The following is a 25,912-nucleotide window of genomic DNA, read 5'->3' as shown; positions in this document are numbered from 1 at the left end:
TATATTTTATATGTTTGAGCCTCATTAACAGTCTAACCTTTACTGGCTCCCTGACGTTTCCATGGAAACCCGAGACGTCATATCACACACACATGATCAATAGTAGTGGATTAATGACATCATCAGCTATCCAATCAGGTGACAGTTGGGTGTGTGACCAAACTGTGACATCACTGCTGCCACGGCTGTCACATGACCGTCTGTCACATGATGCAGACAGACATGTGACAGAGGTGGTGGATGAATCATTTTAAACCCAGAAGTCAAAAGTTTGTGTGCCGTTGACGTGACATGAACACGCCTCCTCATGGAGCTTTAAACGTGACTCAGCACTTTTTTTCATGTGTTTGTTTATAATTTTATAAATTATTTGATTAAATGGAAGCCAGGACCCACAAAAGCAGGTGTTCTCAGACCAGATCTTATCATTTCAATTTGACATATTTAAATATATAAAATGTATAATATATATACATTTTATATGGTCTGAGAACACATGCTTTTGTGGGTCCTGGCTTCCATTTAATCAAATAATTTATAAAATTATAAACAAACACATGAAAAAAAGTGCTGAGTCATGTTTAAAGCTCCATGAGGAGGCGTGTTCATGTCACGGCTGTGGCTCAGGAGGTAGAGCGGTCGTCCACCAATTGGAAGATTGGCGGTTCGATTCCCGGCTCCTCTATAATATAATATATAAAATGTATAATATATATATATACCAGATGAAAGAGTGAATTGAAAAAAGCATTAAAATCAGTTAATTTTCAACAATATTTATTTTAATTTTGTGGTTGACCTCGTTTCCATTCTGCACATCTGATAAATGAAACGAGGTCAAAAGCTCCTACAAGTTTATTATTTTATCAATATTTTTTTATGTATTTATTGATGTTGCTGGTGTGATAACCAGATACGTCAACACTGTCTCTTTTGTATGTGGAGAATTCTTCTAAATTATGAAATACATTAAAGAGGAAGTCAGAGGTAGTTAACAAGATGGCTCCTGTATAGAACTCATGCATGTCATGTAAAAAAGTGTTTAGTTTTTAGTGTGTTCTGTCCCCACTATCAGATCTCAGTCACCACCGTTGCAAATGATAAGACTTGTATGATATAAGAGCTTTCAAAGAGCACAAGGTGAAACAGCATAAAAAAATTAATATAAGAGAATATTCAACATTTAACAACATATTTATTTACGTAAGGTGAAAACACGATGGTTTAAATGTTCTAAATCTGTATCAGACCAGATCAATAGTAATAATAAGCTTTTTATTGTGTCTGACTATGTTGACAGGTTACACCGAAGTATTATTGGATTGCTGATAGTATAATGTAGAGTATAGATTTCTTTATTATTTTTTCCCCCCGAGGTTAAAACCTGTTTTATCCAAATTCTCAAGAATCAGTGATAAACAAAGACTATAGTTCATGTTGCATTAATGAAGTTATATCACTAATATAAAGAATACTGTTGACATTGTATCACTTTTTTTTACCTGTTATAATAAATAAACCCCATCTTATAAATAGGAAGGGATGTGTTTAAAATAATTTCATTTAAGATTTATAAATAAGTTTATTTCCCTGCTACTTTATGTGTTTATTCGAGGTTATTTGATTATTTAATTGTTATTGGCCAAATCACACAATAATGCCATACTACAGGAGAGAGGAAGCAGGTCTCACTTTGTTTCAGGTAGCAGCTGTTAGTACACACCTGTGAAGCCAGAGGAGCCATCAGGAGGTCTGGACCAATCACAGAGCAGCTGATGAAGCTGGTTGCCGTGGAAACGTTATCATCAGTCTGCAGCTCCTCCAGAGTCTGGTCCTGCTGTCCACATGGACACAGACCATCTGTCCTCCGGTCCTGGTCTGTCCTCTGTCTCTTGAAGGACTTCCTGTTTCAAACTGATCCCTGTCTTTGTGGTTTCTGGTCTTAATGGCCCCTCCAGTGGTTCCCAACCTAGGGGTGGGGCCCCTCCAAAGGGCCAGCAGATAAATGTGAGGGGTGGTGAGATGATTAATGGGAAAGAAGAACAAACTAAGTTCTGATACACTAATGTGTTTTCAGTTTTTGGACTTTTTCTCTAATCTTTGATTGTTGCTGAAATATTGGATCATTTGAACATTTATTGAAATGAAAGCATGTGAGAAGTTTAGAGGGAAAAATCAGTATTTGGTGGAGCTGTTAACAACTCATAGACATCTGAGATGTGAGCCGACTACACACTGCTGTCTGGTTTCATCTTTAACAATGTGTTGTATTTATAAAGCTTGTTATATTATCCATTGTGTCAGTAAAGTGAGGAAGCTTTCAACAATAATGTCATGAATAGTTTTTATTGATGATGATCAGATAAAATACATGTGAGAAGCACAAAAACACTGTGGGCTTCCACAGCTGGACAGATGTTATTAGATTGAAACATGAATAGAGCTGCATGCTGCTCATTAGATCCTGACAGTAACAACAGCAGAGTCAACTGAGACTAATCAATGAATCATGTAGAAGGAAAAATAACTGAGTGTTTGAGTCTGAGACACAGAGAGACTCTCCCTCCTACAGAGACACAGAGAGACTCTCCCTCCTACAGAGACACAGAGAGACTCTCCCTCCTACAGAGGACACAGAGAGACTCTCCCTCCTACAGAGACACAGAGAGACTCTCCCTCCTACAGAGACACAGAGAGACTCTCCCTCCTACAGAGGACACAGAGAGACTCTCCCTCCTACAGAGACACAGAGAGACTCTCCCTCCTACAGAGGACACAGAGAGACACTCCCTCCTACAGAGGACACAGAGAGACTCTCCCTCCTACAGAGACACAGAGAGACTCTCCCTCCTACAGAGACACAGAGAGACTCTCCCTCTACAGAGACACAGAGAGACTCTCCCTCCTACAGAGGACACAGAGAGACTCTCCCTCCTACAGAGACACAGAGAGACTCTCCCTCCTACAGAGACACAGAGAGACTCTCCCTCCTACAGAGGACACAGAGAGACTCTCCCTCCTACAGAGACACAGAGAGACTCTCCCTCCTACAGAGGACACAGAGTGACTCTCCCTCCTACAGAGGACACAGAGAGACTCTCCCTCCCACAGAGGACACAGAGTGACTCTCCCTCCTACAGAGGACACAGAGAGACTCTCCCTCCTACAGAGACACAGAGAGACTCTCTCTCCTACAGAGACACAGAGAGACTCTCCCTCCTACAGAGGACACAGAGAGACTCTCCCTCCTACAGAGACACAGAGAGACTCTCTCTCCTACAGAGACACAGAGAGACTCTCCCTCCTACAGAGGACACAGAGAGACTCTCCCTCCTACAGAGACACAGAGAGACTCTCCCTCCTACAGAGGACACAGAGAGACTCTCCCTCCTACAGAGGACACAGAGAGACTCTCCCTCCTACAGAGACACAGAGAGACTCTCCCTCTACAGAGACACAGAGAGACTCTCCCTCCTACAGAGACACAGAGAGACTCTCCCTCCTACAGAGGACACAGAGAGACTCTCCCTCCTACAGAGACACAGAGAGACTCTCCCTCCTACAGAGACACAGAGAGACTCTCCCTCCTACAGAGGACACAGAGAGACTCTCCCTCCTACAGAGACACAGAGAGACTCTCCCTCCTACAGAGACACAGAGAGACTCTCCCTCCTACATAGACACAGAGAGACTCTCCCTTCTACAGAGGACACAGAGAGACTCTCCCTCCTACAGAGACACAGAGAGACTCTCCCTCCTACATAGACACAGAGAGACTCTCCCTCCTACAGAGGACACAGAGAGACTCTCCCTCCTACAGAGGACACAGAGTGACTCTCCCTCCTACAGAGGACACAGAGAGACTCTCCCTCCTACAGAGACACAGAGAGACTCTCTCTCCTACAGAGACACAGAGAGACTCTCCCTCCTACAGAGGACACAGAGAGACTCTCCCTCCTACAGAGGACACAGAGAGACTGAGGAACAAGAGCAGACTGTAAACCCAGCACACAGAGGCTGAGTGAATGTGGTGTAGAAGGTGTGGAGGTGGATCAGTGTGTCAGAGGAGACTCTGTAGAAGGACAGACTGCCAGCAGGACAGTCCACATACACTGCTACTCTGTTAGAGACAGAGGAGGAGGAGGAGGAGGAGATGAGTGTTTCTCTCTTATTGTGCCAGACAGAGTAACGACCATCATCAGAGCACTTCAGACTCCAGGACTGATCATTCATTCCAAACACACAGTAATCACTGGCTCCTTTCCTGCTGATTCTTCTGTAACTCACTGATATATAAACTATTCTTCTCCACTCGACCTCCCAGTAACAGCGACCAGTCAGATCATTTCTACACAGCAGCTGAAGATACACATCAAATCTGTCTGGATGATCAGGATATGACTGATCCTCCATCACAAATGTCACCTTCCTGTTGTTATCAGACAGTTTGAGGTTTCTGCTCATTGTGTTTGGATCCAGTTCCGGTTCACAGGCATCTGATGGAGAGAACGAGACACAATACAGCTGCAGTTTATCATCAGTTGATTTATTAACTACTTTACTGAAACCATTCAAACTTAAACCATCTCCATGACAACTGAGACCCTCCATCACTGAGGAAGACCATGAGATGTGACTGAAAGCTTTGGACATACAGAGTAAGTGGACCTTTAACAGTTCAGTTAGAACATGAACAGTCAACATGACAGTGATATTCAGTAATATTCATGTTTTTTCATCAAGTTTGGTGTAAAGTGAAGGTCTTTGCACATCAAGTCTGTTATTTTCATCTCAAACTGTCGTCTGTTACAAACACATTTTTGTCCAAATGCTCCAAACAGCTGAAGTCAGTATGAATGAATGAACTTTATCTGCAGGAGAGACATGAGGGACATTTTGGAGCAGGTAGCGCCACCATGTGGACATTTATAAAACATTTCTCTTTTAACTACTGAACTGTGATGAACAAAAGGAAATTTCTGTTTCATGGATTCATTGGTTCAAGATAAATGTCAGTTTAGGCCACGCCCATTTCTGACAAAACACATATACATCATTTTGAACTTTTTTCACTTTTTTTACATATTTCATCCAGTTTTTCTCAAAGTTCTCATGAATCAAACTGAAAACACACTCACACTTCCTCAGACCAGGTTTCAGTCTCTGCAGTCCACCATGGTCCATCCTGGAGGAAGAGACAAAGACACAATCAGCTTCATACACCTTCACTCATATCCACCATTACACATGAACCAGAGTCCCTCAGTTAGTCAGAGTGTCTGTCCATCTGTCCATATCTGAGAGTGTCCATCTGTCTGTCCATACCTGAGAGTGTCCATCTGTCCATACCTGAGAGTGTCTATCTGTCTGTCCATACCTGAGAGTGTCCATCTGTCTGTCCATACCTGAGAGTGTCCATCTGTCCATACCTGAGAGTGTCCACCTGTCTGTCCATACCTGAGAGTGTCCATCTGTCCGTACCTGAGTGTCCACCTGTCTGTTCATACCTGAGAGTGTCCACCTGTCTGTCCATTCCTGAGAGTGTCCACCTGTCTGTTCATACCTGAGAGTGTCCATCTGTCTCTCCATACCTGAGAGTGTCCACCTGCCTGTCCATACCTGAGAGTGTCCATCTGTCTGTTCATACCTGAGTGTCCACCTGCCTGTCCATACCTGAGAGTGTCCATCTGTCTCTCCATACCTGAGAGTGTCCATCTGTCTGTTCATACCTGAGAGTGTCCATCTGTCTGTTCATACCTGAGAGTGTCCATCTGTCTGTCCATTCCTGATAGTGTCAATCTGTCTGTCCATACCTGAGAGTGTCCATCTGTCCATACCTGAGTGTCCATCTGTCTCTCCATACCTGAGAGTGTCCATCTGTCTGTCCATACCTGAGAGTGTCCATCTGTCCATACCTGAGAGTGTCCACCTGTCTGTCCATACCTGAGAGTGTCCACCTGTCTGTCCATACCTGAGAGTGTCCAGTCTCCAGTGTGGATCTTCCAGTCCAGCAGACAGAAGCTTCTCTCCTGAGTCTCCTGGATGATTGTAGCTCAGGTCCAGCTCTCTCAGATGGGAGGGGTTGGAGCGCAGAGCTGAGGCCAGAGAAGCACAGCCTTCCTCTGTGATCAGACATGCTGACAGACTGAACACACACAACAGTTCATCTAATGAGCTTCAAAACATTCTCAACTCAATAAACAGGATTTTGTCCTTCAGGCCTTTATGTTCACACTCAGCGCCCCCTGCTGTATGTTGGTGTCATGCAGATACATTTTAGGTTAGTAGTAGGAGAGAAAGCACATGTTCCTGCTGGAGGCTGCATTCTGATTTATGTTGGCAGAAGAAATGTATTTAAAGTTAAATATTGTTCCACAGAATATCTAAAGAAGATTTCAGAGAAGTTTACTGATGTTTTAACGTAGTTCTTATTTTTCATTCCAACAATGTTCACTGTGTGATAACAATCATTTAATTAGGCAACTTAGTTTATTGATTCATATTTCTAATTTAATTTAATTCAGTGTTTAAACATTTAATTTGTATTTTACACAAAAAAAGTTAAATGTAAAGAAAATCATGTTCAACATTTCCTGAGCAGCAGATCTGCTTTTTATGTTCACCTGCATGTAGAGAACATGACAGTAATTCTGTGTTGTATATTTTCTGTTATTAATTCCATTATATTAGACTTTCATGAATTAATGCACATTGAGTCTTCATTTTTGAGATGACTTTTTTTTTTGCTTGGATGATTTTTATTCTCTCTCAGATTATTATTTTTGTTTGATGTTTAAAAAGTTTTGCTTGATCATTCTGGCACAAATCTGATTCCATATAAAACAAGTTGTTTGGCATATAATATTTGACAAATAGAGTTACAGCGCGTCAGCTTCTCCTCTCCACATCATCACTGGAACTCTGTCAATTAATCTCAATGAAGACTCAATGTGCATTAATTCATGAAAGTCTAATATAATGGAAAGAATAACAGAAAATATACAACACAGAATTACTGTCATGTTCTCTACATGCAGATGAACATAAAAAGCAGATCTGCTGCTCAGGAAATGTTGAACATTATTTTCTTTACATTTAACTTTTTTTGTGGAAAATACAAATGAAATGTTTAAACACTGAATGAAATTAAATTAGAAATATGAATGAAGTCACTAAGGTGATTTACTAAGATACCAAATAGTGGGTACTAAATTGTGTGCACAGTGCAATAGATTGCACGTTTAGTTAGCGTGCGTTTTGCGGGTGATCTACTAAGAATAACTGTAAATGAAAACAGGTGCAGACAGCAGTATTTAAATGAGGGTTTTGTGTCTTTATGGAGAGTTTGGACGAGCAGAAAGCTGCAAGAACAAAATGAAATGTGATCAGGTTCTAGTGGAAGAGGTTAACTAATATATTGAGTTATAACAAAAACTAATATTACCAGAGAAACCCACATATGGAGAATATTAGTGACAAAGTCAATGTTAGTAAAACCACAAATATTAACACAGGTGGGAAAACTCCGTCCTGTGTGTATTCTGTCATTGTGTCTCTGTCTCCTCGTCTCCATGGTAACAGCTGGTTAATATCTGTCCTTCAAAGGTTTTATTTATAGACGCAGTTACCGTCAGTAACATTACCTTCAGGTTTGGTAAATCACAATGTGTGTGCTAAATAACATATTTACATTTTCTCCTCCCTGTATTTTACACACTGAGGTTAAAACGCTTCATATTACATAAATCTTTTTGCTAAATCTTTTTGGTATCATAAACTCTTCATGTAAACTAAAAACTGGGGAGAAGCCAAAATATTACTTTATATACAGAGTAATGAAACTGACCTGAGGGTTTCCAGTGTACAGTGTGGACTCTCCAGTCCAGCAGAAAGCTGCTTCACTCCTGAATCCTGCAGGTTGTTGTTACTCAGGTCCAGATCTCTCAGACTAGAGGACTGGGAAGTGAGAACTGAGGACAGAGCTGCACAGCTTCTCTCGGAGAGGTTACAGTCACTCAACCTGGAGAAGAATCAGCAGAATAAAACAATAGCAAACATTACTTTTCTTCATTGAGCAAAGATTAAACTACATTAATCTGGATAGTTCTGTGTGCACCTACAGAGCTTTGTTGGAGGCTTTGACCACTGGCAGCAGCCTCAGAAGAGCCTCCTCTGAAGCAGAGTATTTCTTCAGGTCAAACACATCCAGATCTTTTTCTGATGACAGTAAGATGAAGATCAGAGCTGACCACTGAGCAGGAGACAGTTTATCTGGGGAGAGTCTTCCTGATCTAAGGTACTGTTGGATGTCCTCCACTAGGGAACGATCATTCAGTTCATTCAGACAGTGGAACAGATTGATGCTTCTCTCTGCAGACACATTCTCACTGATCTTCTTCTTGATGTACTTGACTGTTTTCTGATTGGTCTTTGAGTTACTTCCTGTCTGTGTCAGCAGACCTCGTAGGAGAGTCTGATTGGTCTGCAGTGAAAGACCCAGGAGGAAGCGGAGGAACAAGTCCAGGTGTCCATTTGGACTCTTTAAGGCCTCGTCCACAGCACTCTGGTAGAAACGTGTTGGTTCAGGTTTGTCTTTAAAGACTTTAGACCACCGGGATGTTGTTTGTTCTTCTGCCAGCAGATTGACTCCAGACTTGATGAATGTCAGATGGACATGAAGAGCAGCCAGAAACTCCTGAAGGCTCAGATGGATGAAGCAGAACACCTTGTCCTGGTACAGCCCTCTCTCCTCTTTAAAGACCTGTGTGAACACTCCTGAGTACACTGAGGCAGCTCTGATATCGATGCCACAATCTGTCAGGTCTGATTCATAGAAGATCAGGTTGCCTTTCTGCAGCTGCTCAAAAGCCAGTTTTCCCAGAGACTCAATCATCTTCATGCTCTCTGGACTCCAGTGTGGATCTGTCTCAGCTCCTCCATCATACTTGATGTTCTTCAATTTGGACTGAACCACCAGGAATTGGATGTACATCTCAGTCAGGGTCTTGGGCAGCTCTCCTCCCTCTCTGCTTTTCAACACATCCTCCAGAACTGTAGCAGTGATCCAGCAGAAGACTGGGATGTGGCACATGATGTGGAGGCTTCGTGATGTCTTGATGTGGGAGATGATGGTGCTGGCCTGCTCCTCATCTCTGAATCTCTTCCTGAAGTACTCCTCCTTCTGTGGGTCGGTGAACCCTCTGACCTCTGTCACCATGCTGACACACTCAGGAGGGATCTGATTGGCTGCTGCAGGTCGTGTGGTTATCCAGAGGCGAGCAGAGGGAAGCAGTTTCCCCCTGATGAGGTTTGTCAGCAGCACATCCACTGAGGTGGACTCTGTAACATCAGTCAGGATCTCATTGTTGTGGAAGTCCAGAGGAAGTCGACACTCATCCAGACCGTCAAAGATGAACACAACCTGGAACTCTTCAAACCTGCAGATTCCTGCTTCTTTGGTTTCAGTAAAGAAGTGATGAACAAGTTCCACCAAGCTGTACTTTTTCTCTTTCAGCACATTCAGCTCTCTGAAAGTGAATGGAAATGTGAAGTGTATGTCCTGGTTGGCTTTGTCTTCAGCCCAGTCCAGAGTGAACTTCTGTGTTAAGACTGTTTTCCCAATGCCAGCCACTCCCTTTGTCATCACTGTTCTGATTGGTTCATATCTTCCAGGTGAGGCTTTAAAGATGTCTTCTTGTCTGATTGTTGTTTCTGGTCTGTCTGGTTTCCTGGATGCTGTTTCAATCTGTCTGATCTCATGTTCATCATTGACCTCTGCAGTCCCTCCCTCTGTGATGTAGAGCGGTGTGTAGATCTGATTCAGAAGGGTTGGGTTTCCTGCTTTAGCGATCCCCTCAAACAGACACTGGAACTTCTTCTCCAGGTTAGACTTGAGTTTACGTCGACACTTTGCAGCACAAGCTCCTGAATGAACAAACAACCAATGAAATCAGTGAGTGGATCCTACAGAAAGTGTTATAACGATGTTAATGATAAATCCTCCATGCAAACAAAAGTTAGATACGGTGTTCCTCAGGGTTCAGTGCTTGGACCAACACTATTCTCCTTATATATGCTTCCTTCAGGAAACATTATTCGGAAACACTCAATACATTTTAATTGTTATGCAGACGATACTCAATTATATCTATCAATAAAGCCAGATGAAAGCAACCAGATAACCAAACTACAAACATGCTTTAAGGACATAAAGGCCTGGATGACCTGCAACTTCCTGCTACTAAACTACTCTGTATGGCATTACTCTGGCCTCCAGCACCACTGTAAGGAACCTAGGAGTTATATTTGACCAGGATCTGTCCTTTAATTCCCACATAAAACAAATTTCAAGGACTGCCTTTTCTCATTTGCGTAATATTTAAAAAATCAGACACATCCTGTCTAAAATGATGCTGAAAAACTAATCCATGCATTTGTTACTTCTAGTCTGGATTATTGTAATTCATTATTATCAGGCTGTCCTAACAAGTCTCTAAAGACTCTCCAGCTGGTCCAGAATGCAGCTTCACGCGTTCTGACAAAAACTAGAAAGAGATCATATTACTGCATTTAGCTTCACTGCATTGACTTCTTGTAAAATCAAGAATAGAATTTAAAATCCTTCTCCTCACTTTCAAAGCTCTTAATGATCAGGCTCCATCATATCTGAAAGAGCTCATAGAACCTTATGAACCTACTAGAACACTGCGCTCCCAGAACGCAGGCCTACTTGTGGTACCTAGTATCTCTAAAAGTAGAACTACTAAAAGTAGTTCTCAGGTTCCTCTCCTGTGGAACCATCTCCCAGATTGGGTCAGGGGGGCAGACACCCTCTCTACTTTTAAGAGTAGTAGTTAGGGTTCCAGCTCCTAGTTTATGCTGCTATAGGCTTAGACTGCCGGGGGATTTCTCTCTCTCTCTCTCTCTCTCTCTCTCTCTCTCTCTCTCTCTCTCTCTCTCTCTCTCTCTCTCTCTCTCTCTCTCTCTCTCTCTCTCTCTCTCTCTCTCTCTCTCTCTCTCTCTCTCTCTCTCTCAAGTGCTGCTCATGTGTGAATGTTGGGTCTCTTTAAATTAACCTGAAGAGTTCGGTTTAGACCTGCTCTATGTGTAAAGTGCCTTGAGATGACTTTGTTGTGATTTGGCGCTATACAAATAAAGATTAATTGATTGATTGAGAAGTGTGTCTGTGTAGTTTTTCCTCCTCCATCAGTTTTATTCAGCTCATCAGTGGAAGACAAACAGCCTCTGATCTGATGCAGATGTGTGCAGCATATTTACAGCTGAGTTTGAAATATAAACCTCTCCCATGTTGCCTCCATTTCCTCTCCATCATGTTAAATCTGTTAAAATCCTCTTACTGCTCTGCAGACGCTCAGCCAGATCCTCCTGCTTCATTCTCCTCAGGAAGTGCACTGTGATCTCCAGAAATGCCTCTCTGCTGCTCCTCCTCTGCTCTTCCTCCTCACCGTCCAACACCTCCTCATCCTCACTCTGACTCTCTAAGCATTCTGGGTCATCTGGACTCAGACCCCTCTGGACTCTCTTCAGCTCGTTCTTCACAAAAGTGACGATGTTCTCTTCCAGCAGCTGGAACAGAAAGATAAAGTGAACATTTCATTTAAACTGGTAGAACACGACATGTGATTCATGTGTCAGTCTGAAGGCCTGCTGGTCTAAACAGAGCAGCATGGACACTGTTAGGACCTGAATGCTACTTTAGTATTTCATCTGTGGTTGATGGAGTTAATAGTAAAAGGTGTGTTAGTACATGTACACACCATAAATATGGAGTCCAGCTGTGTTTGATGCTGCTGTGCAGACTGATCACTGGGAACCTCTGAGCTCTGCTGCTGAACTCTGTGGACAAAACATCACATTTAAGGACATTTAATGACTCAAATCTGCACTCAGCTTATTAAAGATGTTCTGTCATGATGACTAAATGAACTCCTGTAAATGCTGCTCTGATTACTGGATGTTAAATTCTTACTTTCCATCAACAGGTTGTCCATCTTTAAACTTAATACCACAACCCATAGACCAGTCACTCTTCATGGACACACAGCTGGGTTCAGGAGAGTCTGCTCTCTGCTGCTGCATCCTGATATGAATAAAGAAGTGAAAAAGCATGTCGTTAACACCAGAGAACTGCTGCCCAGCTTCACTGAGTCTCTGCTGTCCAGCTTCACTGAGTCTCTGCTGTCCAGCTTCACTGATTCTCTGCTGCCTCCACAGACACCCAGCCAGCTCCCAAAACATCAGCCCCCCCTGCTGAGGTCCTCCTGTCTCTTGGTCTCCTCTCTACATGGTTTCGTTGACACCTTGGTCCCCAAAGTTTCTGCCCTGAGCAGCTCTTTCAGTCTCCAGAGTGGTCCTGTCCATCTGTCCTGCCTTCTTTCTCCTCTTTGTTTTCTCCCTCCTGACCAGCCTGGAGGGACATTTGGGAGCTGTCCCTTGAGGAGCGACTGTCAGGATTCCTGTTTAAGCTCTGTTTGTGTTGTCCTGTCTGTTTCTGTCCCTGCCTTCAGTTTCAAACCCACCTGCTCACCTGCTGCTGCTGTGTAATTCCCTTATCAGCTCCTCACTACATATACTGCTCTCAGTCATTGTCTTTCATTCTAGACACTAGATTGTGATGCTGTTCCTGTCTGTTCATGTTCCTCTTGTTACCTGTTCCTGCTGGTTTCAACCTAATTTGAACTGCTTTCCCTTTATGGTCTGTAAGCCTGTCTGTTGGTTTCTGAGCATTAAAACTGTTTCCATTAAACCTGTCTGTGGTGTTTGTGCCTGGTTCACCTGCTCCGCCCCACATAACACAGGAGGTTTATTCAGCCCAAACAGCCAACCAACCATTATTAGATTCTTACCTTCCATCAGCAGGTTGTCCATCTTTAAACTTAACAGGACGACCCATAGACGCGTCACTCTTCATGGACACACAGCTGGGTTCAGGAGAGTCTGCTCTCTGCTGCTGCATCCTGATACAAACAAACAACAAATCAAAGAGTTTAAAAAGATGAATTTTGAGCAGACTGTCAGCAGCTGAAGTTTTAGAAGCAGAATGAAAATCAGTAAGAAGACAGTGGATGAGAAATGTTCTCCTGTTCATCAAAATGTCATCTGATGAAAGATGCTGTCTCATCTTAGTTGATTAGTTGACTAATCAGTGGTTGAGCTCTTTGTTAACTCACAAAGTTAGTAGTTCATTCTGAGTTATTGTGACTTATTATTCAGTAGTTGAGTGTCAGATGTGACAGTGAGTGTGAATAATGATGGTGGAGTGATGTGAGTGGAGAACAGTGATGGACAGTTAGAGATCCTCATCTCACCTCTGAGCTTTGGTCTGGCTGTCATGTTCCCCACACAGAGAGCTTTTAGAGGGAGGGACTCCCTCCTCTCTGTCCTCACACTGATCCATAGCAGAGAAACACCTTCACACAAACACAACAACATGCTCATTCATTACAACCAGCTGCACATCACACAGGTCTGCACTGCTGTCTAACATCCTGTCATTATTCATTCCACCACCAGATGGAGCCAAAGTAACAAACTATTTAAAGACTTTCACTGAGCTTTAATGTTTAATAACTTAGTTTCTGAATGTTCCACTGACTTTTCATTTGCCTGATTAAATAACTGAATATCATGAATGAAAAGATGTTTTCAACAGTATTTCTGTCACCTTCTTTTAACACATTTCATAGTATATTATTATATGACTTTTATTACCTGTTCATCACTAACCGTCCCACCTGTGAAACAAACTCTTTCTGTTGTAACTGTGGATTAGTTATTATAATAACTGTCATAATGTTTGTCAGGTTCAAGATGACTGAATGAGGTGACCTTTGATGAGGCCACCACCAATTAAATGAATCAAACACACAATTACTGACTTCAAGAAACAGTTTTACAGAAACAACAGTCAATCACTTTAGTCTATTTATCTAAAGTTTACTACAATAAATGTCATCGTACCCAAACCCTTTAACAGCCAGGTTCAGTTGTTGGGCAGGGTGCTGAACCATTTGAGAATGACCCAAAAGATGAGTCTAATCTTTATATTATATGGAGTAATATTCACATTATTATTAGTAATAGTGTGACAGAGTTCACACATGAACAGCTAACTGCTCAGTAACACTTTAAAAACATGCAGCACTGACTAAATCACTTGATACAAACAGCTGAAATACACAGGCAGGAATGGAGGCTCCTAATAAAGCTTTGAACCCAAAAATAAAGAAAAGAAAACAGCAGTACACTCTCAGAAGATCACACATCATAAGCAAGTATCCACTGAAATACAACCAGTGTTATACTAGAAACACACAAAAAGGACATCTCTGAATTTATATTTATATATTTATATTTAAAGACAAAGAAAGTGAAAGTAAAGAAAAAGGATTAGAAACAAAGGCCCGTACTCTAACCAAACTGGGACAAACTATATTCCACTTGGAGATGGTCCTATAACAATAAATATAAAATGAGGTTATAATCAGTAAGTTGAATAAAATGATGAAAGCTTTACTTCATATAACTAGCAGCCAAACCAGCGGCCTGCTTAATGTCGTGATGACTGATCATTATATCTGCAATCAGTTCTCTGGAAAGCTTCATTACAGTGTGAATATACGGAGAGATGTCTCTGCTTTCTACAGGGTTAAATACATTTCTCACTTTACATCATATTCATCATATTGTTATTAACAAACTGCCTACCTCGTCCTCGCGCTGAGTCCGCTTCACTTCCGTGTTTACAGACAGGTAAACGAACTCACCTGGATGCGCGTGATCTTCGTGCACGTCACTGTCAGCCTGATGACGTCAGTGTTGAAGCTCTTGTGTTGTGGAAATGTTTCAGGTAGAAAAACTTCTTAGTGTTTCAATATTAACACAAACTGAACATTAGTTGGCTGATCCTATAAACAGAGTATTTCTTGGAGAAGTTGACAGAACCAAGAACACATATATTATAAATCATGTACAAGTTACAACACTAAACACAGGAAGATTGTTTGGGTTTATCTATTTATGGAGAAATTAACTGGTTTAAAACTTGGATTATTGGAGACAAGTTGTGTCTAAATAATAAAGTTAAAGAAGTTTCCTTTAAAATCTGGCAGCGTATATATCCAGTAAAAAAGACATTAAAGAGATATTATTATATATATTGAATACTCTGCTGACTGAAGAAATAATATGTTATTTATTTTTTCACTGTGTAAACAGTAAAAAAAAAAAAGAGAGATAGAGATGTTCTTTTACACTTTGCTTTTTACGCAAGAAAACTGACTCTAAGCCAAACTTTGGACACAGTTAAATTAAAACATTAAAAACAAAAAGGTAATGAAAACATACCTCATGTGATTGTTTCCCTGGCAGAAACAGATTTGTTTGTATATATTGTTTATGTTTAATAATAATAATAATAATGATTAAACGCTTTAAAAAATAAATGTTTCAGGTTAAATACACTCTGAGAAAGAATGTTAAAAATGACACCAAAAATGTGTTGTTACACATTTTATTTCAACCCAATTGTGTAAAAAAATAAGCTAAACATACTTTTTAATTTTTTTATTATCTTATTTTTATCATTGTATAGTTTTATCTCGTTATCAATTTTATTGGTTTTTTTCTTGTCTTAAAGTCTCTTTCTTGACCTAATTTTAGTCCAAGTTTTATTAAACTTCTATTTTACTTTTCTTTTGTCATTAATCTACTTTAACCTTATTTTTTTACGCTAACTTTTAATAAACCTTTACTTTTATTCTCTCTTTTTTTACTTATTTATTTAATGATTTTTATCTAATTAATCCCCCCCACATATTTTATTTAAATTTTTATAACATTTTTTTTGTTTTTTGTGCATTGATCTCCAGTTTTCTCTTTAAATAGTTCTTTGTTTTGTTCCTTTTTAAAATTACTACTATTAGTATTTTTCTCTCTTTTTTAATTTTATCATTTGTTCTGTCTTATTATCAGCTTGTCAATCAAATAACTGTAAAGCACTTTGAACTAGTCTGTATAAAAGCTGCTATATAAATAAAGTTTGATTAATTGATACTAACGGCCCAGCAACGGCCTAGCAACGGCCTAGCAACAGCCCAGCAACAAGGGTCGCGCGAGCACACTTTTGTCTGCCCTACCTGTCTCTGATTGGCCAGTACTTGTTGTCTTCGTGAGGTATGATTGGTCGACGGTTGAGTTTGGTTAGGATTCTGAATCCTGCCCAGCAACAGGGGGCGCTGTTTCCTCGGTAACGTACCTTCCCGCCTGAGAAGAAGTCAAGGCTGCTTCGGCTGATGCTGCTGCTGCCTCACGTTTCGGTAAGTGTTCATTACTATTTTATTTATTTTCCTTAATGAAATAAAATATGTAAACGTTTGGGAAGCATGTGGAATGTGGTGTTTATCTAGTAAATGTGGGGATTTACATTACATTACATTTAAAGTAATGGGAACTTGAGCAACTAAGTTAACGTATCCAGTTATAGTTATCATAAGAGTCAATATTAACAGCCACTATCCCGCATAATTCAAAATCGCTTAAAAGGATTTGTAGCCACAGAATGTTACAGGTAACTGATAATTACTGACAATAACTGACAATGACACACACACACACACACACACACACACACACACACACACACACAGTTACACACACGAACACACACACATACATACACACACATACACCTGCACACACACACACACACACACACACACACACACACACACACACACACACACACACACACACACACAGTTACACACACGAACACACACACATACATACACACACATACACCTGCACACACACACACACACACAAGTTTTTTCTTGTGTGCATTGGTCTCGATTCTTTTATTTTTTAATTTTTATTATTATATAAACATATATATGTGCGTGTGTGAAGGTGTGTGTGTGTTTGTGCATGCGTGCGTGTGTATGTGTGTGTGTGTATGTGTGTGTGTGTGAGTGTGTGTGAGTGTGTGTGTGTGTGTGTGTGTGTGTGAATGTGTGTGTGTGTGTGTGTGTGTGTGTGTGAATGTGTGTGTGTGTGTGTGTGTGTGTGTGTGTGTGTGCTCTGTCAGCAGAAATAGTTCCTAATGAATTAAACATCAGTTTGAAGCAGTAACAGAAAGTCGACTGAACCAAACTACATTAATATTGTGATGTTCTAATAAAACATGTTTATATTATTTATATATTTTATATGTTTGAGCCTCATTAACAGTTTGTGACTCTAACTAACAGTCTAACCTTTACTGGCTCCCTGACGTTTCCATGGAAACCCGAGACGTCATATCACACACACATGATCAATAGTAGTGGATTAATGACATCATCAGCTATCCAATCAGGTGACAGTTGGGTGTGTGACTAAACTATGACATCACTGCTGCCACGGCTGTCACATGACCGTCTGTCACATGACGCAGACAGAGAGACATGTGACAGAGGTGGATGAATCATTTTGATCATTTTAAACCCAGAAGTCAAAAGTTTGTGTGTCGTTGACGTGACATGAACACGCCTCCTCATGGAGCTTTAAACATGACTCAGCACTTATTTTCATGTGTTTGTTTATAATTTTATAAATTATTTAATTAAATGGAAGCCAGGACCCACAAAAGCATGTGTTCTCAGACCAGATCTTATCATTTCAATTTGACATGAAACTGAGAAAGACATTTAAAATGTATAATATATATATAATATAATATATAAAATGTATAATATATATATACATATAATATAATATATAAAATGTATAATATATATACATATAATATAATATATAAAATGTATAATATATATATAATATAATATATAAAATGTATAATATATATACATATAATATAATATATAAAATGTATAATATATACATATAATATAATATATAAAATGTATAATATATATACATATAATATAATATATAAAATGTATAATATATATACATATAATATAATATTTAAAATGTATAATATATATACATATAATATAATATTTAAAATGTATAATATATATACATATAATATAGTATATAAAATGTATAATATATATACATATAATATAATATATAAAATGTATAATATATATACATATAATATAATATATAAAATGTATAATATATATATACCAGATGAAAGAGTGAATTGAAAAAAGCATTAAAAATTAAAATCAGTTAATTTTCAACAATATTTATTTTATTTTTGTGGTTGATCTCGTTTCCATTCTGCACATCTGATAAATGAAACGAGGTCAAAAGCTCCTGCAAGTTTATTATTTTATCAATATTTTTTTATGTATTTATTGATGTTGCTGGTGTCATAACCAGATACGTCAACACTGTCTCTTTTGTATGTGGAGAATTCTTCTAAATTATGAAATACATTAAAGAGGAAGTCAGAGGTAGCTAACAAGATGGCTCCTGTATAGAACTCATGCATGTCATCTAAAAAAGTGTTTAGTTTTTAGTGTGTTCTGTCCCCACTATCAGATCTCAGTCACTACCGTTGCAAATGATAAGACTTGTATGATATAAGAGCTTTCAAAGAGCACAAGGTGAAACAGCATAAAAAATTAATATAAGAGAATATTCAACATTTAACAACATATTTATTTACGTAAGGTGAAAACACGATTGTTTAAATGTTCTAAATCTATATCAGACCAAATCAATAGTAATAATAAGCTTTTTATTGTGTCTGACTGTGTTGACAAAAGTAATGACAGGAAAAATTTACAAAGTCAGGAGGTTACACCGGAATATTATTGGATTGCTGATAGTATAATGTACTCTACATTATACTATCAGCAATCCATTAATACTTCAGATTTCTTAATTTTTTTCCCCCAAGATTAAAACCTGTTTTATCCAAATTCTCAAGAATCAGTGATATACAAAAACTATAGTTCATGTTTCATTAATGAAGTTATATCACTAATATAAAGAATACTGTTGACATTGTATTACTATTTTTACCTGTTATAATAAATAAACCCCATCTTATAAATAGGAAGGGATGTGTTTAAAATAATTTCATTTAAGATTTATAAATAATTTTATTTCCCTGCTACTTTATGTGTTTATTCGAGGTTGTTTGATTATTTAATTGTTATTGGCCAAATCACACAGTAATGCCATACTACAGGAGGGAGGAAGCAGGTCTCACTTTGTTTCAGGTAGCAGCTGTTAGTACACACCTGAGCAGCCAGAGCATAGGCGCCGACTTTTGTTTTTGCCCGTGGGTGCTCGCGGTTCCCAACTGGGGGTCGCGACCCATGAATTGCATAATAACGTTTCATATAGTCCTATTTATTTTCCCTGTGCATATCGCATCAATATTTTACAATAAAATAACCTATTTAAATTTAAATCGAAAATGGAATTACACGGCAAACGCTTGACGCGACACAACCGATGGCACTTATGACCAAAACTATTTCCCGGGATGAAAACACGGTAAAGCAGTCAAGCTGAGCTTTGTAATATGACAAATCAATCTGTAGCCAGCCTAGTACATGTGTTGTAGTGTGGTAATATCACTTTGCTAAAAGATCTAGCCTACATTTTATCAAGGGTGGTGCTTTTATCCCTGCATTGAGTTTGGATAGGCTGCTAACGGATGGGTGCGCGCGCCATCTCCATTGGCACTTTTAATCTGACTCCCCTCCTCCAAATTTTCGACACTCAAAGGTTTCAGACATCATGAAAATATTTCTATTAACTGGTTTAGAGTTAGGCTAAAGTAATGTCCAGGACAATAAAATAAACGCTTATTTAATGCCTGAGCGAACAGAACGCACAGAGGCGAAACGTTGTTCGCTCTGAATAAAGGAGCGTAAAGTCAAACAAGTGCTTTCCATTTGAAACGTTTATTTACCTCTTATTGCAAGGCGAGTAGCCTAACTTTGGCACTGTCAACGTGAGTCCTAGGCATTGCATGTTTTTTAACTGAGTAGCTTAATTTATTTAGCTGAGTAACCATGAAGTTGTATCAGGAAATTCAACAGGTAAAACAACAGGCTGATACTGAACGCTGGTTGATTGCAATCAAACAAGTTAAACACAATCACATTACCCAAGATAACTGATTCCATTCATAAACTAGGCTAAATCAGTTGATTTAGACAGGTCTTGCTACTGGTTGTAGCCTATAACAGATTTAAACATGAGTACGTTTGAAACGCTTCACAAAAATAGCCTATCTTTAACAGATGAGATGACAATAAAATAAAATAAATCAAGAGTGAAAATCATTAGGCTAAATTACATTATCATAGCCTACATTTCATTGCATTCGTGAGACGCTTTATAACCAAAAATTAGAAGTAAGGAACTGAGAACGATGTTGCTGTAAGATTTAGAATGGTCATAAATGTATCATCTGGAATCGTGTCCCAAAGCTGATCTGCTGCATAGCACCACACTGCGGTTTGACAGGTGTTTCCAACAAGTTTTTCTGCTGAAATCTTAAAGACATTTTTGGTGTGTACCTGTACAGCAGTTGCTTCGTTGGGCAGGAGAATGGTAGCGTGTGTGTGTGTGGGTGTGTCTGTGTGTGTGCGCGCACGTATCAGGGCAGCGATCCGCACCCTTGGCACAGGTCCAAAACCTGTCTTGGCTTCTTATTCAGTTCTTGATGAGAAATGTGTTGCCCCTGGACGCAGTGCGTTTTATGAACTGGTTCGCAATTGTTTCCAGGTCTAGGTTTCTCGACAGCGTCTTGTGACAGTTCAGTAGCGCAACATGGTTCAGCCTTGCTTGACCCATCGTGGAGCGCAGGTAGGTCTTCAAACACCGCAGGCCAGAAAATGACTGCTCTGAAGTGCACGATGTTACTGGCACAGTCAGGGCAAGTTTCACAAGTTTTGTGACCTCCGGCAACAGCGCTCGCAAGCTCTCACCAGAGTCCCCTTTGAGAAAGTCCACAACATCCTGAAACGTTGCCAAGCATACTCCTCTCTGCTTTGCAATATCCACGCACATGTCACGGTGCAGGGTGAGTCGGCTTGCATCCAAGTCATCCTGGTAAAACTGCATGATGGCGTTGTAGTCGCTTTTACCCGTGACAAATTCTTCAACGTCTTGCATGTGTTTGAATGCTGCTGGACTAAATCTGCAATCTAGGGCTGCTGATGCTGTGTCGATAACCTGGACATACTGGTGTCGGTATAGCTCGTCAGGTGCCTGGAAGTTGCGCGCCGGCCCAACTGCGTTTTCCAACTGGCGGGGAATTTTTCTTGGTCGGGGCAAAACTGCGCTTTCCAAACCCATGTCATCTGCTGCTGCAGTGGTGTTTTCCCAAAATTCACCGAATGCTTCCTGAATGGCCTTTAGGTCGCCTCTCAGTGTGTCGATCATTTCTCGTGCGCTCTGTGTGTGTAGCTGGCGCTTTTGGAGAGCGACGTTGACCGCCTCCACGCGAGAGAAGAAAGTGAGCATGGACCTCAAAGAAAAGAAAGTGCCAAACTTCTGTAAATTCACGAGCAGGCCACTAGCTTTACCCCCTGCGTCACCTTTTTCATTTGCGCTCATATCCTCCAGAAAGTCCATTAGAGCACTGTAGTTTGTGGCAATGGATTGTAATGTGGCCGCCCTCACAGTCCAGCGAGTGGGACAGAGGGGTCTCAACTGTGGTGCCTCTGTTCCTTGAAACTCCTTGAACCACGCGAGTCGCTTGGGGGAATTTCTGATGAGTGTGATCAATTCGCGGATGAGGGACATGAAGTTTCGACATGCTGGGATACTTTGGGCGACGTCATGTACAATTAAATTCATCAAATGTGCGGTGCAATGCACATACTGCGCCCAGGGCTCCTGCTCCAACACGCGCGCTTGCAACCCAGATTTCACTCCAGCCATATTCGACGCACCGTCATAGCATTGCCCTCTGCACTTGTTAAGAGGCAATGCGAATCTCGCTAATGCATCTTTAAGCAGCTGAAATAGCGCGTCTGCTGTTGTAGATGAAGTTGCATAAAATCCGACAAAGTATTCCTCTGGCTCCAGGTCATCGGAAACAATGCGGAAGCAGATAGACACCTGCTCTCTCACGGAAATGTCAGCTGTTTCATCCATAATTACGGAATAAAAATTGGACTTGATTTCCCCCAGCAGGGTTCTCAGCACATCGTGTGCCATGATCTCGGTCCTTTCATTTAAAATCTCGTGCGAGAGCCACTTGTGCTCTGTGCTCTCAAACTGGTCCCTGTCTTTGTGGTTTCTGGTCTTAATGGCCCCTCCAGTGGTTCCCAACTTAGGGGTGGGGCCCCCCCAAAGGGTCAGCAGATAAATGTGAGGGGTGGTGAGATGATTAATGGGAGAGGAAAGAAGATAAAACTAAGTTCTGATACACTAATGTGTTTTCAGTTTTTGGACTTTTTCTCTAATCTTTAATTTTTGCTGAAATATTGGATCATTTGAACATTTATTGAAATGAAACCATGTGAGAAGTTTAGAAGGAAAAATCAGTATTTGGTGGAGCTGTTAACAACTCATGGACATCTGAGATGTGAGCCGACTACACACTGCTGTCTGGTTTCATCTTTAACAATGTGTTGTATTTATAAAGCTTGTTATATTATCCATTGTGTCAGTAAAGTGAGGAAGCTTTCAACAATAATGTCATGAATAGTTTTTATTGATGATGATCAGATAAAATACATGTGAGAAGCACAAAAACACTGTGGGCTTCCACAGCTGGACAGATGTTATTAGATTGAAACATGAATAGAGCTGCATGCTGCTCATTGGATCCTGACAGTAACAACAGCAGAGTCAACTGAGACTAATCAATGAATCATGTAGAAGGAAAAATAACTCAGTGTTTGAGTCTGAGACAGATCTGCTTCACAGTGCAGAGTGTGTGATGTTTGATTTCAGCAGCTGATCTTCAGTCAGCAGAGTTTCTGTCCACAGGAGAGACTCTCCCTCCTACAGAGACACAGAGAGACTCTCCCTCCTACAGAGACACAGAGAGACTCTCCCTCCTACAGAGACACAGAGAGACTCTCCCTCCTACAGAGGACACAGAGAGACTCTCCCTCCTACAGAGACACAGAGAGACTCTCCCTCCTACAGAGGACACAGAGACACTGAGGAATCATATGACCAGACTGCAAACCCAGAATACAGAGGTTCAGTGAATGTGGTGTTGAAGGTGTGGAGGTGGATCAGTGTGTCAGAGGAGACTCTGTAGAAGGACAGAGTGCCAGCAGGACAGTCCACATACACTGCTACTCTGTTAGAGACAGAGGAGGAGGAGGAGGAGATGGGTGTTGTTCTGTTATTGTGACAGACAGAGTAACCATAATCATCCGAGCAGTTCAGACTCCGGGACTGATTGTTCATTCCAAACCAACAGTCAGCTCTGTCTCCTTTCCTTTTGATTCCTCTGTAACTCACTGATATAGAAACTCTTCCTCTCCACTCGACCTCCCAGTAACAGCGACCAGTCAGATCATTTCTACACAGCAGCTGAGGCCAGGAGTCAAATCTGTCTGGATGAGCAGGATATGACTGATCCTCCTCCATCACATATGTCACCTTCCTGTTGTTGTCAGACAGTTTGAGGTTTCTGTTCATTGTGTTTGGATCCAGTTCCAGTTCACAGGCATCTGATGGAGAGAACGAGACACAATACAGCTGCAGTTTATCATCTGTTGATTTATTAACTACTTTACTGAAACCATTCAAACATAAACCATCTCCATGGCAACTGAGACCCTCCATCACTGAGGAAGACCATGAGATGTGACTGAAAGCTTTGTACATACAGAGTAAGTGAACCTTTAACAGTTCAGTTAGAACATGAACAGTCAACATGACAGTGATATTCAGTAATATTCATGTTTTTTTCATCAAGTTTGGTGTAAAGTGAAGGTCTTTGCACATCAAGTCTGTTATTTTCATCTCAAACTGTTACAAACACATTTTTGTCCAAATGCTCCAAACAGCTGAAGTCAGTATGAATGAATGAACTTTATCTGCAGGAGAGACATGAGGGACATTTTGGAGCAGGTAGCGCCACCATGTGGACATTTATAAAACATTTCTCTTTTAACTCCTGAACTGTGACGAACAGAAGGAAATTTCTGTTTCATGGATTCATTGGTTCAAGATAAATGTCAGTTTAGGCCACGCCCATTACTGCCAAAACACATTTTCCATCATTTTGAACTTTTTTCACTTCTTTTACATATTTCATCCAGTTTTTCTCAAAGTTCTCATGAATAGAACTGAAAACACACTCACACTTCCTCACACCAGGTTTCAGTCTCTGCAGTCCACCATGGTCCATCCTGGAGGAAGAGACAAAGACACAATCAGCTTCATACACCTTCACTCTTATCCACCATTAAACATGAACCAGAGAACCAGAGTCCCTCAGTTAGTCAGAGTGTCTGTCCATCTGTCCATACCTGAGAGTGTCCACCTGTCTGTCCATACCTGAGAGTGTCCACCTGTCTGTCCATACCTGAGAGTGTCCAGTCTCCAGTGTGGATCCTTCAGTCCAGCAGACAGAAGCTTCTCTCCTGAGTCTCCTGGATGATTGTAGCTCAGGTCCAGCTCCTTCAGATGGGAGGGGTTGGAGCTCAGAGCTGAGGCCAGAGAAGCACAGCCTTCCTCTGTGATCAGACATGCTGACAGACTGAACACACACAACAGTTCATCTAATGAGCTTAAAAACATTCTCAACTCAATAAACAGGATTTAGTCCTTCAGTCCTTTATGTCCACACTCAGCGCCCCCTGCTGTATGTTGGTGTCATGCAGATACATTTTAGATTAGTAGTAGGAGAGAAAGCACATGTTCCTGCTGGAGGCTGCATTCTGATTTATGTTGGCAGAAGAAATGTCTTTAAAGTTAAATATTGTTCCACAGAATATCTAAAGAAGATTTCAGAGAAATTTACTGATGTTTTAACTCAGTTCTTATTTTTCATTCCAACAATGTTCACTGTGTGATCACAATCATTTAATTAGGAAACTGTGTGTCTTGATTCATATTTCTAATTTCATTTCATTCAGTGTTTAAAACTCACGGGCCATCCACATGGAGATGATTTTGGAGTGAAACCGCAAATGTCTTGTGCCTTTAGGCCGACCGTAACGATGGATCCGGAGTTTTCGCAGCTTGAAAACGCACTTTTTTAAAACCTGGTTCCAAGGTGGAAAAGTCCAAAATGTTTCAGGTTTTGGATTCGTGAGAACACCAGAAACGCAAACGATGATGTCATCACCCCTTGACCCGCCCCTCTAGCTTTTGACCTGTTAAGACCGCGACGTCTCATAACAACAACACACAATGGCGGAATACAGCCTAACCCCGACGATGCTGGCGGTGCTGCAGCAGATAATGACCCTGATTAACACGCTGTTGTTCGGCTATTTCTCCTTCTTCGACTGTCTGTTTGTATACAGTGCGCAGGCTTTATGCGCATGCTCCGCTTCTTCTTCTTCGTTTTTCGGTGGATTTCTGTAGCTGAAACAGCGCCACACACATGCCTGGAATATGTACTACAGCGTTTTTTGAGAGTTAATGCATTTTGGGAATGAGTCCATCGTTACGGAGAAATGTCTGGCCCCCCTGCCGAGAGAAATGGGGGAGGAAAAGATCGTTTTCGAAATCTGGCTTCGTCTAAACAGCCTCTCAGTAAAACTCTGGACCTGCTGTATGCAAACACAGCAGACGCCTACAGCTCCTCCCCCCTCCCCCCACTCGGCCACTCAGATCACAACCTGGTCCATCTGCTCCCTGCCTACACACCTATGGTAAAGAGACAGCCCCCCACAAAAAGGTGTGTGAAACAGTGGTCTGAAGAGGTCAGTGAAGCACTGAAGAACTGTTTCTCCACCACTGACTGGGAGCTTCTCTGTAAGCCACACGG

The 25,912-nt window shown here is 40.8% G+C and overlaps 2 protein-coding genes across 2 annotated transcripts in view; both read right to left on the bottom strand.

The window, feature by feature from the left end:
- Positions 1-3,947: 3,947 nt before the first annotated feature.
- On the bottom strand, positions 3,948-14,006 carry LOC133983076 (NLR family CARD domain-containing protein 3-like). Its single transcript, XM_062422028.1, has 11 exons — positions 13,732-14,006; positions 13,329-13,430; positions 12,867-12,977; positions 11,990-12,100; positions 11,778-11,856; positions 11,358-11,586; positions 8,121-9,924; positions 7,847-8,020; positions 5,972-6,145; positions 5,139-5,185; positions 3,948-4,496 (listed from the first exon to the last, which is right to left on the bottom strand). The coding sequence occupies exons 1-11, from the start codon at positions 13,809-13,811 to the stop codon at positions 3,958-3,960; spliced, it is 3,450 nt and encodes a 1,149-aa protein (XP_062278012.1). The 5' UTR covers positions 13,812-14,006; the 3' UTR covers positions 3,948-3,957.
- Positions 14,007-22,984: 8,978 nt separating this feature from the next.
- LOC133983075 (NLR family CARD domain-containing protein 3-like) overlaps positions 22,985-25,912 on the bottom strand; it is a 50,186-nt gene continuing 47,258 nt past the window's right edge. Inside the window, exons 12-14 of the mRNA XM_062422027.1 lie at positions 24,500-24,673; positions 24,277-24,323; positions 22,985-23,639 (exon numbers count right to left, since the gene is read on the bottom strand). Of these exons, the coding sequence (XP_062278011.1) occupies positions 23,098-23,639; positions 24,277-24,323; positions 24,500-24,673 (763 nt within the window). The 3' untranslated portion in view covers positions 22,985-23,097. The remainder of the gene's footprint in view (positions 23,640-24,276; positions 24,324-24,499; positions 24,674-25,912) is intronic.

This window comes from Scomber scombrus, chromosome 7 (genome assembly GCF_963691925.1).
Source record: "Scomber scombrus chromosome 7, fScoSco1.1, whole genome shotgun sequence".
Taxonomy (NCBI): domain Eukaryota; kingdom Metazoa; phylum Chordata; class Actinopteri; order Scombriformes; family Scombridae; genus Scomber; species Scomber scombrus.
This window is presented reverse-complemented; position numbering and strand designations above follow the sequence as displayed.